Raw genomic sequence first — 19,089 nt, 5'->3', positions numbered from 1 at the left:
GCTTAAGCATACAATTGCCGTCCCAGAGATAATCCGTAATCTTGGAATTTTGAGTAACTTATGTTTTAAACCACATCATGCTGACCCCCACGCTAGTTGAGAATGAAACCATTCATCATTACCTGAGGTGACACCCAAGAATGTTACATTGAAGTCACACCATGGATTCCAAGCGTTAGAAACCATACGGATATCATTTAATTCCGTGTGCCATTTTATTAGATGCTCTTGACTCACCTTGGATGTGAATAGAAAGTTATTTGGCTGCATTTGATTTTAAACTGAGCTTTAACTTTCCAAAGAACAGAGTTATAAAGAAACAGTGACATGGTTGTGTGTGGGAGATCTTGGAGATGGTGTAGGTTGTCTTTTTTGAGTATCAGTGACTTACAAGAAAATATATATTTCTTTTTCTTTTTAAAGATTTATTTATTTTTATTATGCATTCTGCCCGCATGTATACCTGCAGGCCAGAAGAGGGCATCAGATCCCATTACAGATGGTTGTGAGCCACCATGTGGTTGCTGGGATTTGAACTCAGGACCTCAGGAAGAGCAGGCAGTGCTCTTAACCTCTGAGCCATCTCTCCAGCCTGAAAGTATGTATTTCTTACTGACTGACGCTGATAGGATTACTTGCCTTTGGCAACATCACAGAAGGTTGAACTTCCTTCTAAGTGGGTTTAGACAGTCACAGAGAGCTCAGTCGGGTCTGTGCTATCAGCCAATATGCAAATTTATGTTAATTTAATTTAGACATCCGTAAGTAGGCTATAGAAATAGGGATGTCGTCTAACTTTGACTCCATAATATAATGGCTTACATAGTTAGAGATGTAGATTTATTTCAGTTGCATGTGCAAAAAAATGTTATCTTGAGACTGTTCCTGGACTATATTTATTTTAGAATGTTGCTTCTTTTTGTTCATTTTTGTTTTTGTTTTGAGACACCGTCTGCCTATGTAGTACCAGCTGTTCCAGAACTTTCTTATATTTCTGATCATTCTTCATTTACCTTTGACTAAACACCCTCCTCTTTTAGGTCTATAAGGAAAAAAAAAATGCTGCTTCCACTGAGTCCAGACTGGCCTTGAACTGGGCAACCTCCTGCCTCCGCTTTGTTATTAGCTGAGATTACAGACTTGCACCCCCTAGGCCTGATTTTAATTGTTGTGATCTTCCTGATTCTGCCTTTTTTACCGTTGGGCCTGGATCAGATGCCTTCCTTGAGAATTGTAAATGTTGGAATGGAATAGGAATTTCAGAAACATCGGATGCAGCGACGCACACTTATTCTAGCCCTGGGGATGTGGATGCAACTCGAGGAATGTAGCAGGGAGACTCTCTTCAAAATCCCAAAGTCAAAGTAACAGAGCAAAAACTCAGAACAAAGGCTCCTTCCAGTATAATGAATGAGCTATTGATAGCTTCAAACTGTGGGCAAACATGTCTGAGAGGAGGCGAAGTTCTAGATAAAGATCGGCCTCTGCTGCATTTGAGCTTGTGAAGTTTTGACACCGAAACGTTGCCATTCCTTTCATCCAATGCCACATCCTACCCACTAATAGACATTGCAGCTATAGTCATTTTTAAAGGTGAAATTCATTACTGGCAGTTTAAAAAGACAACGACTGTTGATAATTTTTACAGTGTATGTTATCAGGAAATACTTTTATATGTTAGAAACCTTTTTGTGGTGAGTGAGTTTTATTGGGGTTACTCCTGGGAGGATGGGTAAAGGAGCAGAAATGGCTCAAATACAATGTAATCAGTTGAAATACACCTGTATATAATATTTTCCCACATAGTTTAGGGAACTAGATAGGATCCTTCATTTAAACCCTTCTGATTAGAGTGTTTCTTTTAAAAAGACTGAGAAACCCTTAATCTAATAACTGTATTTGTTTTCTTTGCAATGTTGAAATGGCTCTCCCTTGGAAAAATTCAGAATGCTAAAGGTGCAGGGTGGTCTGATTGTCACCAGTTTGGGCAGGTTTGCTGTAGACTGTGGTAGGGAGAAATGAGAAGTTCAACTCTCTCCCTTGACTGGTGGTATGCATGGCTACATGGCAATCAATGCCTAGGCCTGACATCCGATTACATGTTCTCCATCCCGTCTGTGTATCTCAGCTTTCACATTGATGAAGTGTGGACTTCAGAGGGAATGATTGCAGAGGGGCTGTCAGCCTCCTCCTCTAAACCTGTGCTAGAAGACAATCTTTACATTCCAGAGGGTTCTGAGATATCACCTGCTCAGTTCTCTAGGGTCGTCACCACGACTTTGATTTGGTTCCCTGACTCAGGAAAATTGCCACACGCTTGGAACTCTTGGCTTTTCTCTGACTCTTTCACTCATGGCTAACCAATCAAATCCCATTGTTCAGCTACTCCCATAGCGTAGATTCCGAGCGATGCCTTGCCTGCTGATAGACACTGTCCTCACTGGCTCCTGCCTGTGTTTCTCCGATCCTGAACTTCTTCATCGTCTAAACACCTTACTAACAAGACCCTTGTGGAGTCAGCCTCTGTCCTCTGCTCTCTGCCTGTCATGTGCCCTCCCCGGTTCTTTGATGCCCCGAGCTGTGTCTCTCCCCTCCTGTCTCTCCTGTACATTGGTACCTTTGAATCTCCTTATATACCCACTTCCTTTCTGCCTGGCTAAACCTTTTCATCTCTCAGGTCTTAGATGGGAAGTTCTGTACTTCCTGTGTGTCCCAGGCCGGGCCGGGCTTGAAATTCCTCTCCTCTCGTCTAAGCTAGGATTACAGGATTACCTCCTCTTCCAGAATGGCCTCCTCCTCCTTCAATGACTCCTTGTCCTGCTGCTTTGACTATTCTACTTAGATGTGGTTCAGACCTCTCAACTGTTTACCTCTTCGCATTAGAATCTTTACTGGGCGTAGAACCTTGTCTATGTTGTTTTTAGTCGTAGTCTCATCTCATAGCATGGTACACACTGTATAGAGACATTCGGTAAATGCTTGCCGAATAAATAGATGAAAGGAAGAAGGAAGGAAAGACGAAAAGCTAAAAGTGAAAACTAAGAAGCACACTTCTCTTGCTGCTGTCTCCCAGCCCCCAGTTCCATTAGCGACAGGGACTGCCCCACTGATAAAGCCTGCTTTGGTATCTTTGAATCGCAGAGGAAATGATGACTTCTCAGAAACTTTATAGGACTTTGGTAGAGAGAGTCACATGACTTTTCTTCTCCAAGTTCAAGCTCCTCTTCTTGTCTGTGTGAGGAGAAGGACTATGTTAGATCTAGCCAATTGTAGATGACCTTGTATCTGCTAGCAAAAAGTTGGTTGTTCAAGAAATTTCGCATGGCATGTCCCGTCCGTGTTGTCTCTTCTGAAGTGTATGTAACTGTGACCTGGGGTGATCAGGGCCAAGGTCACTGTGTCTTCAGTTCTGTTAATCTCTGTAATCTCTAGAACCCCTTTGAGGTCTATTGTCCTCTCTTTCATGCTTTCATAATCAGCACAGAAATCTCTGGTATCGGGTAGAGGGAGGCTTCAGAGCTAGCTGTCTCCGTCTTACAAAGATTGACTTTATCAAACGTTGACGTTAAAATTGGGCAAGCCTTGTCTGATTGGCGCAGTGCATGTGTTTTTGCTCGTGCCTCAGAGATCAACGTGGAGCTGCTTAGAAAATGGGTTCTGCAGGGAAAGGCCATCTTTAGAGTCTTAGAGTTAGAAGTAGTTAATTGAAATAACATTAACATACTCAACTTTTGAAGTTTACAGGTTTCTTTTCAATTGAATTGGGTAATTACACCCTCATCTTTCAATTTCGAGTCACATTAAATTAGAGTCTACATGTGAAATGCTTAACACAGTGTCTGGCATTGACTCCAGACATGTCAGTCATTAAATACCGTATGTAGGTCTCTGATCTTAACAAAAGACAGATAATAATTATTAATAATAATTATTTGCATACAGAAGAGATGAAGAACAGTAAAATTTTTACCTTTTTGGAACAAGAAACACTAATCTAATGCACTGAGCACAAAGAGCCCTGGACTCTGGGTACACAGATCTTTATAACTTTACTGCATATTGCTAAACCACCTAGGGTATGGTCCTAAGTTCTCTGTCTCATAATTTCTCTACTTTTCTTCTTTTCTAGCATGCATTCCTCTCAGTTCCCGTTCTTGTCCTGTTGCAATAGTTAGGCATTCCAGTTAATGCAATGAATAGACAAGTAGTGGTGACAGAGGCTGTTCTTGCCGTGGGCCCATATCGAGAGCAAACAGCCAGTTCTGGCTGTAGTATAATGTTAGTGTTGACTTTTCTGTTCAAGGTCTTTATTAGATTGAAAACATGACCTCCTGTTCTCAATGTGCTGAGCCTTCCTATGTGTGGCTGCTGGATTTTTGCCAAGTAAGCTTACTGTGTCTACTGAGATGATAATGCTTTAAAAAAAAAAATGCCCTGTCCCATTCATGTGATGGATGAATTGATTTAAAATTGTTAAGCCAAACTTGTGTCCTTGGAATAAATCTAGCTTATTCATGGGCTATAATTCCTCTTGTATTAGATTTGATTTGCTAATATTTTGTTGATTATCCTTACACTCATGTTCATAGAGAACTTCTTAAGTGTCAAGATGCAGTGGTTTGTATCAAATCAGGTGTTTTGTTTGTGAGTCTGGAAAATGAGTGGTTATTCCATTCAAAAATATGTCAGTCTGGTAGATAATAAGTATTTGCTAAGTTGAATGGAATCCATTGATTTAATCCAGGAATGAGGTTAATTTGCTTTTATGATATTGACTTATAACAACCTAGAAAACAATGATATATATTTTAATTATTATTATTATTATTTTTTATCGAGACAGTTTTTTCTGTGTAGCCCTCGTGTGTAGGAATTTGCTCTGTAGACCAGGCTGGCCTAGAACTCAAGCAGTCCACCTGCCTTTGCTTCCTGAGTCCTGGGATCTACCAGTGCCCAGGGATGATTTTTAAAACCGAAAAAAAAAGTTGTAAAATGCAAAGTGAGAGACAGACTTTGATTATTAGTCTGCTAGGCTGCTATAGCCAAGAAGCATGAGCCAGGTGATACAAGCAACAGAAATACTGACTCGTGTTGCAGGATGGAGAGAAGGAATGGTCAGTGAGGGTTCGATCCTTCTGGGAACTGAGCCGAACCGTGCTGTGCTCTTGGCCCAGGTCTTTATGGTTTGCCAGCAGCCTTCTGTATTGTCACAGTCTCTGCCTTTAGCTTCCCGTGACAATGTGTAAGTGCCTGGGTTCAAAATGTTTGAACTTGGGTTGGGGATTTAGCTCAGTGGTAGAGCGCTTGCCTAGCAAGCGCAAGGCCCTGGGTTCGATCCCCAGCTCCAAAAAAAAAAAAAAAAAAGAAAAAACAAAACAAAAAAAATGATTGAACAGAGTCCACCAATCTGGTCATACTGGGTGCTGATAGTCCACACACTTATCAGTTTGACTTCACTGTAACCGACTTTTCTAAGTATCTTTTTTTTTTTTTTTTTTTTTCCTGGAGCTGGGGACCGAACCCAGGGCCTTGTGCTTGCTAGGCAAGTGCTCTACCACTGAACTAAATCCCCAACCATAACCAACTTTTCTTAGCAGTAAATTTGTTTCCATATAAGATAAAATTCTGAGGTTCTCTAGTTTAGAACATCAACGTGAATTTTTAGGTGACATAATTCCATTCACCACAGGCTTCTTGTCCTGTCTCTTGGTATGACTCCCTCCCTTCCTTTCTTCTTTTATTTCCCTGTTGGCTGATGGCTTATACTGTGAAGCTTTACTGTAGTAAAAAGATTTCTAAAAACATTTATTTTATGCATGTGGGCACACTTAGCTGTCTTCAGACACACTAGAAAGGACTATCAGATACCATTACAGATGGTTGTGAGCCACCATGTAGTTGCTGGGAATTGAACTCAGGATCTCAGGAAGAGCAGTCAGTGGCTCCTAACCAATGAGCTGTCTCTCCAGCCCCAGAGCTCACACTGGCCTCTGAAGTGCTAGGATCACAGGTATCTGCTCCTGTGCTTAGCCAACTGACTGACCGACTGACTGACGACTGACTGACTGACTGTCTGTGTATCAATCATCTACTCTATCTTTTGTGTGTGTGTGTGTGTGTGTGTGTGTGTGTGTGTGTGTGTGTGTGTGGTGGTGGTGGTATGATTTTGAATCTACGCATTGGTGAAAGGGCTACCTATCCTAACCTACTTTCCTCTTTCTGTTGTTCCTCCCTTTCAATAAATGTTATTGTGCCATATAGGTGGATGATTAACACTCTCATGAGAAAATTTCTTTGTGAAGAGAACTTTAAAGTTTTACACGAATGACCATTAGGTTATTCTTGGTAGGTATTCTTTCCATTTGCCTATTACTCATAGCTGACACATGTTAATGACCTCTGTGTCATCGCCCCCTTCATAACCCCCACCCCCTCATGCCTCTTCTTCTATTTTCAGTCTTTTTTCCTCCGTAAGCTTAATTTGCCTCCTCCTCTGAGCATTCCTCATGTTCTAAGCACACAGCTCTGCCACCAGATGGTGTGCAAGGACCGGGAAAGCTCAGCACACGCTAGCCAGTGTGGTTGCCTTTCGACATCTTCAAGACAAAGGGGGAAGGGGCTAAAAAAGTGAGACTCCAAGATTCTATATGTTCGTGTGCATTTGTTTTCTTTTTACATTAAAACAGAACCTTGGCTTACAATCTTGAGGAAATAATCTAGCAGGTTTGTTGAATAAGTTTTAACTGGAGAGCTTAGTTTCAGAATTGATTGGACAGTAATATTCAGTTGAGAGGTGGAAGGGGGATTCAAGAGCCAGAGAAGCAAACTTTAAAATCACAAAAGCAAGGTCTTTTGATCTGAAAGAAGCTATATTGTAGCAGTGAGAATCTTCAGCCAGCACTTAAAAAATGTTTGTGTGTATGTGTATGTGTATGTGTGTGTGTGTGTGTGTGTGTGTGTGTATGTGTATGTGTATGTGTGTGTGTGTGTGTATGTGTGGGGTGTTCGTGTGCTCTGCATGCCTGTGGAGATCAGGTCTCACTTCCCACCATGTTTGACACAAGGTCTCTCGTTTGCCACTCTGTAGGTCAGGCTAGTTGGTTGGTAAACTTCTGTATTTGCCTCTAGTCTTATATTAGTGGGTACTACCATGTCCGACATTACATGGGCTATGGGGATTTGAACTCAGGTCCTCATAGTGGCACAGCAAGTGCTTTACCATCTGAGCTATCTCACCTGCCGTCAGTCATCATTTTTATTCAGTATGCTAAAGTGAGACCCACAGGCAAAGACAGCTCAGAGACTGTGTTCCCCCACAATGTGTTTTATTTAGCACAATGTGTCTTTTTTGTTTTGACTGCAATTAGTTACCAACATTAAAACAGTTCTCTAATTGTCTAGATGTCAGGTTTCTTGAAGATTTGGCAGTAGTAAGCAGCACACTTTTCTTGGTAACATTGTGACTGTAGCTCCTGAAAAGGTTGGCTCTCTTCTCTGAGGCTTGTGATTTAGAGCTGACTACTGTGTTTCCCCTTCTGTTTTATGACACTGAACCTTCGCTCACATTTGATACAGTGCTAGCCTCTGCCCAGCCCCTGGAAGGTATTTGAACATGTGACTTCCTATTTCATAGCCGATGACTAGAGGTTGGTGTTGGGGGCTGGGACTCCCCTGAGTGCCTCACCTGTTGTCGTCCAGCTCCTTCTAACCCACTATTAGTGAGAGAGAGTAAATGATTCACAAGGGGTGCAGTTCCAGGAAAGAATCGGCTGAAAAAATATAAGGTACGACCCAGAAACAACTGCTCTTATAGATAAAAGATATGAGAAACAGAGAAACACACCCCAGAGAAGCAAACCGAAGGGAACAGTTGACGCCTTGTAGGGAACTGGGAGAAAATGACAGAATTCAGTCAGAAGGCCGCTGATCAACAGGCTAAAGAGAAACGGAGCTCAGAATGAGGGATCTGCAGGCTGGTAGACTTTCTAGTTAAGACTTGGAGAGGAGACTCAAAGATGAGGTGGTGGAAGGCATGAGGCAGCACGTCAGCTACATTGCCGGCTACGTCGTCAGCTACATCGGTGGTGTGTTCTGACCCAAAGGATCAGCACAGTAGCTTTCTGGGTACCCGAGGAAGGGGTGACAGAGTTTCTCTCTTTCCCTTTCTGTGTAGACAACAGAAGTTTGCGTTTCACAGTTCTTCAGGCCAGAGGGTCAGATCAAAGGCAGGGTGGTATCTATTTACTTGGCTTCAGATATTACCTCACCACAGTTTGCCCTCACATGGCCTTTCCTCTGGGCACACGTGTTGGAGTGGAGAAGCTAGGCCAAAGACAGTTCTAGTGTCTCTTCCTCTTCTCATAAAGACTCCAGTCATAACACATCACAACACTCTGTTGGCTTCATTTAACTTAATCATCCCCTTAAACTCCCTGTATCCAAGTATAGCACACTGGGGGTTAGGGCTTCAATATACGAGGGTTACTTTACATCAGAACATGGAAACCTTAGTGAACAAAACCATGGGATAGTGATGGAGATCTGGAAGAGGGAAGAAGAGACTATTCTTGTTCACCACAGGGAAGGGAAATCAGGGGCCAACTCCTAGGTGAGTTATCAGACATGGGAAGCGTGTGTTGAATTTGCTCTGCGTGTGTCTCTGCACTTAGCGGCTGACACATACACATCCTCTGATCTTCTCAGCATCATTAATTGTATAGTTCAGGAGACCAAGGGCCATACAATTCAGGGAGTTTTCCTCATTTACTTAACCTCGTACACTGCAGAATCAAGATCAGATGCAAACTCTCAAGGTACGAATTCGAAATGTCTTTTCATTGAGTAAGTCACCTGCTTTCTTTGCTTGCTGCCCCACCCTGGCCAAGGATGTGGCTCTGCCTGTTGATAAATGCCTAGCCTGACCTGAGCCCAAGTTAGGCTGGCTGTTTGATAAGTGCCTGAACCAACTCTGGTTTAGCCTGTTCATAAGTACATAGCATATCTTGGGCCAAACCAGGAAACGCAGTTGAGTCACGCAATCTTGCTTGGGTGGCATGTAATAAATCTACAGGAACTAAAACACTGAATTGTGGGATGCAGCACGTTTATTCCAGAAGCCAAATGAGTGAGGAGCCTGGCAGGTTGTCAAAAACTTCCACTTTATGGATGTATCTGAATGGCGCCCGGGAAGCCAGTCTGGTGAATCTGATTTGCACCCAGAGCATGCTGGTAAAATCTCTAATAAGGGCAGGCCATGTGAGGCATATCAAATGACTGTTAGGGGAGGGCAAGGTGGCTGGAGCCATTTGATTAAACTGACTGCGCCATGCTGTCGAAGACACATGCAAAGATGACGTCGTGATAGACACGACTCTCAGATTGAATAGAAGGATGTGGGATTGTTGTTCAAGGGCTCACTCCTGCATGTGATGCAAACTTGAAGCCTGTGCTGAGTGTTGATAAATGCCTAGCTTGACCTGACCCAAGTTTTGTGTGTTAATTGTGACACAAGCTGGAATTATCACAGAGGAAAGGAGCCTCTCTTGAGGAAATGCCTCCATGAGCTCAATTAGTGATCAAGGAGGTGCCCATTGTGGGTGGTGCCATCCCTGGACTGGTGGTCTTGGATTCTATAAGAAAGCAAGCTGAGAAAGCCAGGGGAAGCAAGCCAGTAAGCAGCATCCCTCCATGGCCTCTGCATCAGCTCCTGCCTCCAGGTTCCTGCCCTGTTTGTGTTCCTGTCCTGACTTCCTTTGGTGATGAACAGCAATGTGGAAGTGTAAGCTGAATAAACCCTTTCCTCCCAACTTGGTTCTTTTGTTTTGTGCAGGAATAGAAACTCTAAGACAAATCCCAAGAGTGTTAAGTACTCTGGCTAGTTCTGTGTGCATCTTTTATGACTGATCTAGCAGGAAGAGAATGGCCAGATCCATGGGTTTGCAGAAACTCTTACACTTCCCACCACCGAACTGTCAGCCCAGTCCTGGCAAGGTATAGGGAGATCTGGCAAACACCTGTGAGTTGACTTCATTGCACCTGGAGAAAATTCATCCCAGTCATGGGCTTATGATTTATAGGGGAGCAGGTACAGGAAAAGAGAAAGAAGGAAAGAAAGGAAGAAAAACAAAAACAAACAGAAAAACCAGAAAACCACCACCCAAACCACACTGTCCTCAGAGAAAACCCAAAATGATTGTATTTTTAAAGAGTTTTACATTATTATCATCATCATCATCATCGTTACTAATGTGAGAGAGAGGTGTTGTGCTTGTGAGAGTGAGTGTGTGTGTGTGTGCCACTGCATGTGTGTAGAGGTCAGAGCTTTTGGGAGTTGCTTCTCTCCTTCCCCCTTGTTGGGGCGATGGCTCTCATTCTACCCTGATGTGTCCTTCAGGGTAACTGACTTACATGCCTCCCAGTGATACTGTCTCTCCCTCCCGCCTACCTCATCTGGGGTACCGCGTGAAGGTGCGTGTCATCGCATCTGGCTTTTTGACCTAGTTTCTGAAGACGGACTTTACCTGTCAAGTCATTGTGCTGGACCATAAAGGAAGTTTCCGCTGTGAATATGTACAGAGGCCCAGCTGCCGTTTCTCATCTTCCTGTCTGGCCTTCCCCAGTTTGCTAAATATGCCCCACAGGTCACGTTTCTGTCTCCTTTCCATATTTCAAAGATTGGTTGAAATCTCTGGGCTGCTATTATCCCCCCATTTGTCTTTTCGTCTTTGGGTCTTAAGACATTTCTGAAACTTCTGCTACTGGCATTTTAGTGGCATATTGGGAGGGAGAGGCAATAAAAGTCAGTGGTGAATTCAGTGTTGGCCCCGGAGTTTCTTTGGATTTCTTTTCACCATTATAAACTCCCCCAAGGTCCGGGGTACGATGTCCATCTGTGTGCTTAGTTTCACACATCATAGGCGCTGGTAAACACTGGCCAAATGAATTAATGATCTGTGCTGACAGGTCCGTCTGAAACACAATTACTTTAGTTATTGATGGGATTACTTCCCTGGAGACTGTCTCCAGTTAGTCTGGAAATGAGGGCTGGCTGCTAGGTGGAGGGCTTTTGAACTGACACCCAGGGACGAAGGATGGATTTTTTTTTTTCTCCAGGTTGCTTGCTTTTTTAGTTTGTTGGTATTAAGAAAGAGGATTGAGCATCTTTCCTCATTGAAAGGAAGCAGCTTTCACAGGGAGCCGTGGCTATCTGTCTATGTTCCCCTTCTTGGAGTGCAGTGGTTTGAGCGAGGCAAGTCTCACCCAAACAGCTGCTTCCAACACACTGAGAAAAAAATTATATATATGTATATTTTTATACACACACACACACACACACACACACACACACACACACACACACTTCCTGGTACTCTCTAGTCTCTAAGAGTTAAATATTAGCAGTAAGTGAAAAATTGCTTTTCTGTTAATGTTTCCTTGCTGTCAGCCCCGTGTTTAAACAGTTGTGCTGCTTCTGCACTGCATGAATGACCTCACCAAAGCACTTGGTGTCCCCATCTGCCTCCTCCTGGTTCCATACCATTCCTCATTCTTTGGCTCTTTTTTAAAGCCACAGCTAACAGCAAGACGTTCACTTCTGTCAAGACTCACACAAGCACATGCAGCTGGGACGAGGATCTTATACTTACCCTTGCCGAGACACAACACTCTGTTTCGCTAAACCATGGCGATGGGAATGCGCCCGTTCAGTTTGTTTCACAACCTACCGAACTGTCGCCTGCTGTTGTAGAAACACTGTTTTTATGAATGTCAGACATATCTGCTCACTTCTTCTCCAGCTTCACGTCGTTGCTACGATTCCATAGCATTGGCTTGAAATGGAAAGGAATGATTATTAGGGGTCTCTCCTGCTAATAGGGAATAATGATGGAATTTGTAGACCCCTCCTCCCCGCACACGCACACCTTGTCTTTTTCTTATTCATGTCCAGCTTACATCTTAGCCATGTGGCTAAGAGACATTCAGTCTTGTTGTACAGTTCTCTCTTTTAAAACATACATTATTATCCAGCACTTTTAGCTCCAGAGCACAGGTGAGCAGGGCTGTACGAAGGCATCCTCCAGTAGACACAGCCTCCCTCGTTATCAACGTTCTGTGCCAAATGGCACACCTGTTACAACTGATGAACTTCGTTGATTCTTTTTCTTTCAACTTCGTATTGAGTCTTTGTGAGTTTCACACCGTGCACCCCAGTCCCACTCATCTTCCTTGCATCTTTCCTCCGCCCTTGCAACCTCCTCCCCCCAAATAAACAAACAAAAAAAAATAAACAAAGCAAAGCACAGAAAACATCTCATCGTGGAAGCCGTTGTTCGTTCACACCCTGTCCCACACTATACCCCTCTGTCCACACATCTTCACTTGGCAAACGTTCACTGCGTTGAGTCATTGATCTGGTTCGAGGTCTCTGGCTTCTGCCACACCATCAATATTGGATCCTCACTGGGATTCTTCCCAGTTATCCTTCTGTTGCCCTGTGTCCTGGAGGTCCTGCAGCTTTTGATCAGTAGGACCGGCCCTTTCATGCACTCCAACAGCACAGATGTTGTAGATTCTGAGGTGGACCAACTCAAAGCCCTGGATCTGGGTTTGGGTCGTAGCTGAGCTGATCAGCCCTCTGGCACGCTTTTATCTGCATCACCAGGGTGACTGCCCCAGCTAGACCACCCAATGCCACCACTCTTGCTTTTATGCCCTCAGGGCCAACTCACCGGGATCCACTCCACTGGAGCCAGTCCCACTGTGTTGGCCAGGCAAGATACAGGACTTGCTCTCCCGAGTGAGTGCTGCAGCTGGTGAGGAGAGGACTAACTCTCCAGTTCTCATGACCTTGGAGCCAGCTCAAGGTGATGGGGCCTCTCACCTATGCCCCCTGTTGATATTTAATTGTGACGTAAATCCACAGTTTATAGTAAGGTCTATGTTGGGGTTGAGCATTGTATCCATTTTCACAAATATATAATGACATGTTTTCCATAATAATACCATACCAAGCATTTTCACTATCCCAAAAGATCATATCTGCTTCTCCCGCCCTCTGTGCACTGGCAGCAACTCAGCACTGTGATGTGCTGCTCTGCATAGGGTGCTGTGCTGGGAGGCAGAGAGAGAACCTCAGTATTCACTCCGTGTTAGGCTTTGGATAGAATGCTAACTGCTTTCTGCTGAACCCACTAAGAAATTTTATTACACATAAACTCAATGGAGTACAGAGAGGAAAATAACATTTATAATTCTGCTGTTCCAAGACAACCACTGTTAATAGTTTAGTATGTTTCCATCATGTAATTTCTTTGCAAGTATAATCGATCTACCTTTGGCTATAACAGTACATATCCAATTTCATGTTTTTGTAGTTTATCATCAGAATTATTATTGGTTAATAAGTATCATCCAAGACTATCTATTTTTAGACATTAAGGTATTTTTCCAGTTCTGTGTGTGTTAGTACGGTGAGCATCTAATTCTGAACACCTATCTCTTATTTTTTACTTGCTTTTTGCTTTTCTGAGACAGGCTAGCCTGAAACTCTTGATCCTCCTGTTTCTGCCTTTTGAGAGCTGGGATTGAAGGCATACATCATGCCCAGTTTCATTTACTCTCATTTTAAAGCATATTTTAAAGGTAGAACTTTTAAAAGTGGACTCACGGGGCTTTGACACTGCCGTGTCACTTTCACTGAAGGTCAGGGATTTTCTCAAATGGACGCTATGTTTTTAAGGAAGAGAAAGGTATGTTTATCCAGCGTCTGCATGTACAGAGTTCCAGAAGACAGGTCATGTAGGAAGGATGGGGCGGACTTCCTAGGAGGTAAGAAAAGATTGAAAGTCAAGGACTAAGGGACACATTGTGTTCTTCAGCAATGAAGGAAGCATACTGGGTTAGAGCTGGGTATGTGGATATGGGAGGAACTGAGACAACCCTCAGACTGGTCTTTCTCTTTTCTCCAGGTTTAGGAAGCGAGGCTAGAAGCAGGAACTATGAAGGACATGGGGATGAATTGGAATGACTGACATGGAAAATGGAAGGGGGGAGGGACATTTGAAAGTCCTTTACATTAGGAAGTACCCAGAAAGTTTCCAAGCACCACTGGGGACTCATGGGTTAGCTGATTACCCAATCATGGTAGTACCAATCTGAGAAGTCCTTCCTGGTTTTATTTAGGGGTAGCTGACATCTCCAAATAGAAGGAAGATAGGAACGGGTGGGCTGATCTGGGCTGGGAATTTGCAGCATTGCTATAAAGGTAGGTCAGAGGAACGGTGCTGCTTAAATGATATGATAAGCCATGTGACCTGGGTCAACAGGATAGGGGCCTGTCTGGTTGTTTGACTAGGAAGAACATGTTCTGAGCATTGATCTTGTGGCCCGCATCCTGAAATCTGGATAGACTCTGTTCATGACATAGAGATGTCCAGGACAGGGGAAGCCCTGGCTGCCTTTTGTCTTAGAAGCTGGTCATGGGTCCAGTTTATGAATGGAAGTTAAGAATTGGTAACGTTGCAACCATGAAGAACTAGATACATAGTGAACTTAGAAGTAAGATGACAGCCCTGGTTCAAAATCACAGAACAGATAGATTGGCATAGTCTGCTTTGTGTTTCCCTCAAAGCCTGGGTAGCACTTTGTCCCTGCATGCAGATCTGTCACAGGAAAAAACCCAAAACTATCCAAGCTCTGGGGTTGCCCAATAGGGTCGAGTGTTACTCTAGTAGACGCTAGTAGGACAAGGAATTGATCTGACAATTCATCTTTGCATTTGAGAGACCATCTGTGCCCAAACTAGACTCTTAAAATGGGCCAATAAAGTGGCCCCTCTTGAGAAGAGGTGACAGTTCTGGATTATGAAGGGATAACCCAGGCTAAGCATTGGGTCACATATACACCCCTGATCACTCTTTATTGTATTTTATGTAGTGAGAGTGTTACTAGTCTCTCTTTTTTTCTTTCGTCCCAGTGACACTGGTGGTGGTGTGGTTAGGTCTTGCTTTCTGAAGTCAGCTGAAGTTTCTTTTGGGCATCAAGTCCAGGTTGACTCTACAAATCCTGAAAAAAGGAAACCCTTCATTTGTCTTTTAATTTTTCATTTTAATTTTTTGTTTTAAATCTTGGGTCAAGATAATGCTAATACAAGACTCTATTTGACTAACCTCTTGAAATGAATTAGCCAAATGTGCCCTGAGTGACTGCATCAATAAATTAAATAAAATTAGTTGTAGGAAGCAGTAAGCTTGCAAAAATCACTACAATTCATGCTGCTAGCTTGCCCAACCTCTGAGGTTAAATCGAAGGAGGAAACTGGTTCCCTCACACAAATCACAGAACTTGCCAGGAATGAGTCTTCTAACCGTGACTTATGCATTGCAGCTAGGCATGCACTGTGTCGACCTGAATCGATCCTTTGTTTCTTTTGAACAGAGAACATAGTTTTGTATTTCACATGAACACTCTCTGTGTGTACATGTTCTTGTTCTTTTCATCCTTTTCACTTTGAATTCATCGATGGATTTTTAAAATACTCCCTGTTCATTGTTCTGGATTATCGATTCATGTTAGCATCGACAGTTCATTCTGAGATATTTATTCAACAAGGAAAAGGTGAAAGGGAAGACATCCCTCCAATAGTTACAGCCTTGTAGAGAACTCAGAGCTAACCTGGGTTGACAGTAACACTTAGTCTATGGAAAATCCCAAGGGGCTGTCTAGAGTAAGAGTTATGAGACCAGTCACTAGATAAGGAATGGACGGTAAGCCCAGAGTGTTTCTTTGGAAGGAAATGGCCGAGGGAAACTTGCAGGGCTGTCTTAACTATGTGAGCAGTTAGTTATTACTCTAAGGCAGGGGGCCAGTCTTTGTGTGTGCTCTGTGATAAAATCAGGAGAAACTGTTTGTGTTGAAGCAGAAGAGATTTAGGTTAGAGGGGAAGGAAATAGTATTTCTCATAGGCGATGGGAGCAAACACCCTCTGAATTTGTAGATTTAATCTCTCGAGCAGACAGAAGTACGACCCCTTGGTAGACTTTGGATTGAACAGTGTCATCTGGTGGTAATCCCCAACTGATCCTTGTTCTTCACATCCTGAGTTGTGGGCCGTCTTTAAATAAATACATAGATAAATAAATAAATAAAGTTATTATTTTACATTTCAGAGACATCCGATTTTCTGCTGTTAGAATGGTATTCTACATTGTCTCTGTCGCTATGAGAAAACATTCTAATCAAAGCCAACTTTAGGGAGGAAGGAGTTTGTTCTACCTTACATTTCCAGTACATAACTCATCATTGAGGGGCTGTCCAGGCAGGAATACATGGCAGGAAGCATAGAGGAATGCTGCTCACCAGTTCATTCGTTCGCTCATCTAGCTTTCTTAAACACCACACGCCCTCCTTTCTAGGAATGGTGCCACCCACAGTAGACTGGGCTCTCCTCAATCATCAGTCAAGACAATTTCAGACATGGCCATAGGCCAGTCTGACTGCGACAACTCTTTAAATGAGGTTCCCTCCTCCCACTTGACGCTTGGTTGTGTTAAAAATAAAAACTAACCAGGATGGGAGGCAAACGTACAATTCCTGGGAAAGGCTAACTGGGTCCATTTCTGAGTTACTGATCTAACAGAAAATAGTATTTAAGGCAATGCAGTGTTCTCTTCCGTTTTAGAGAATAACTTTCAGAACTTGGTTCTCTCCTTCTACCGTGTGAGTCCTGAGGCTAGAACCCAGATGGCTGGAGTTGGTGGGAAGTGCTGGTGCTCACTGAGCCATCTCCCTGACCCTCACAACGAGTGCTCGAAGAACATCCCGGTTTACTGAGCAGGAGTTTTAAGTTGTGTTCATGCTGTGTGAAGTCTGCTCTTCAGACCAGGAGCTTGTTGTCCCTTAAAAAACAAAGCAAAGCAAAACTACATTTGCTTTACCTAAAGAACAAGAAAGAAGGAAAGAAAGCGACAAGAAAAACAAAGGTGCACAAACCTGGTGGCCATCACCCAAGCCCCATCCCTGAAACCCACGTAAAGGTAGGAGGGAGTCAACTCCATAGAGTTGTTTGTCTGAAGTAAGCATGCTTTGGGAGTCACCAACCGCCTCCCGACACACACACACACTCACATTCACAAACAGATGTTCACAGACAGAGGGACAAAGAGAAAGAGATGCATACACACCAATAATAGGTAAAATTAATTACAAAAAGAAGCCCACAAATTCTGTAAGTTAGAGAAAGTTCTAGAGGAAAATCCTGGTGTCCATTGAATTCAGATCTCACCGCCTAGTGAGCTGTTAGGTCTCTGCCATGTCATTAGAGGAGAAACCTCTTCAGTAAAAAGAGCAGACTGTTGGTTTGTTGTGTTTTATTTTTTAACTGTCATTGTTCTTGGTGGATGGAGCATATGCATTTGGAGCACTCATAAAAGTAGTAATAATGCATTTTACTTATAATTTATTTTTAGATTTATTCGTTTTATTTTATATGTAAATGTCTTTGCCTGCATGTATGTATGTGTATCACATGAATGTCCGATGCCCTCAGAAGTTCAGAAGAGGGCATTGTATTCCTGGAACCAGAGTTATAGATGGTTGTGAGCCACCGTGTGGGTGCTTGGAAACCACATCCAGGTCTTCTGCAAAAGGAACAAGTGCTCCTAATCACTGGACCATCTCTCCAGCTCCACGTTTCTCTTATTGTTTAATCGATAAACAATAAATAAATTAATCATGACTTTATTTCTTATCTTCTAATATGATAGGCTGGGAAAATGTGATCTTTGGTAAAATAAAAGATGAGGCTACTGGACAGTCTTTGTAAATGAGGTCTACCCTTTACTTAAGGTACTGAACTTAGATTGTCATCCTTCACTTAAAGTTTTTAAAAATGAGGCTGGAGAGATGGCTCAGCGGTTAAGAGCATTGGGTGCACTTCCAGAGGTCCTGAGTTCAATTCCCAGCAACCACATGGTGGCTCACAACCATCTGTAATGGGATCTGGTGCCCTCTTCTGGCCTCTAGGTATACATGCAGGCAGAATGCTGTATACATAATAAATAAATAAACCTTAAAATTTACAAAACTACCTGGTAACAAAATGAGGTGATTTTCTGGTGTAGCCAACTTACCATCTAAATCGTTACCCATCTTCCATGCTGAGGAGACAACCCTGGCCTGAGATAGGAAATGCCAGGGTCAGCCCATGCGCCCGCCTGTGCGCGCACACAGCTGGTGGAGCTTTCATACTTAGGCCTGGTCCTTTTGTTCTTTCTTGCTCTTCCCCTTGCTTTCTCCTCCTCCTCCCCCTCTTCTTCCTCCCCCTCTTCTTCCTTTTTGTTTTTTTTTTTTAATTTTTAATTTTTTTTAAATCACTTCCCTTTCCACTGTCCTCTCCCCATTCCTGAGCTTTCACAGTTGTGATACAGACCATGGATGGCTGTAACTCTAAAGTAAATCCTTGCCAAGGACAAATTTGCATCAGAGAGCCCCACTAATTCCTTTGACACGTTTTTGATCCTTAAGGAACTTATAACCCTTGAGAGGAATGAAACATTTTTTTTTTCAGCATGGTGTTCTTGAACAGAGGGTAAGGATTGTGTGTGATGGTTCATGTTTGGCCCCCCCCCTGGTGGGTAAATGTAACTTATCAGATGGGATCATTCTCAGGCCAGCTAATATCCTCGCTTTATACATTCCTGGCCCCACCCGGCCCCGGAACACCCCCTCTGTGCAGTGACATGCTTGAATGAAACCGGGGCTTCTCTTTGCCTTTTTGTTCCAGATACATTTCATCTTGCTGTTCAGTCGACAAGGGAAGCTGCGGCTGCAGAAATGGTACACCACGCTCCCTGACAAAGAGAGGAAGAAGATCACCCGGGAGATCATCCAGACCGTCCTCTCTCGTGGACACAGGACCAGCAGTTTCATTGACTGGAAGGAGCTGAAACTTGTTTATAAAAGGTGTGAGGACCAAACTTCTCATGATCGCTTTGCCCTCTTTTAGTTCCAAATGTTTTTAGATCACAATGCCAAGCTCAGTGCTTTCTGAAATCTTTCATGGGTAGAGTCTAAATATTTGTAACAAAGAGT

At 43.2% G+C, this 19,089-nt stretch overlaps 1 protein-coding gene across 7 annotated transcripts in view; it reads left to right on the top strand.

Moving 5' to 3' along the window:
* Positions 1-19,089, top strand: part of Ap1s3 (adaptor related protein complex 1 subunit sigma 3) — a 59,288-nt gene that overhangs the window by 21,570 nt on the left and 18,629 nt on the right. For all 7 annotated transcript variants that reach the window (XM_008767284.4, NM_001172150.1, XM_039083976.2 and 4 more), the window contains one exon: positions 18,782-18,960. In XM_008767284.4, coding sequence (XP_008765506.1) covers positions 18,782-18,960 — 179 coding nt within the window. The remainder of the gene's footprint in view (positions 1-18,781; positions 18,961-19,089) is intronic.

This window comes from Rattus norvegicus, chromosome 9 (assembly GCF_036323735.1).
Source record: "Rattus norvegicus strain BN/NHsdMcwi chromosome 9, GRCr8, whole genome shotgun sequence".
Taxonomy (NCBI): Eukaryota; Metazoa; Chordata; class Mammalia; order Rodentia; family Muridae; genus Rattus; species Rattus norvegicus.
The sequence above is the reverse complement of the archived record's forward strand: the minus strand, read 5'-3'. Positions and strand labels throughout refer to the sequence as shown.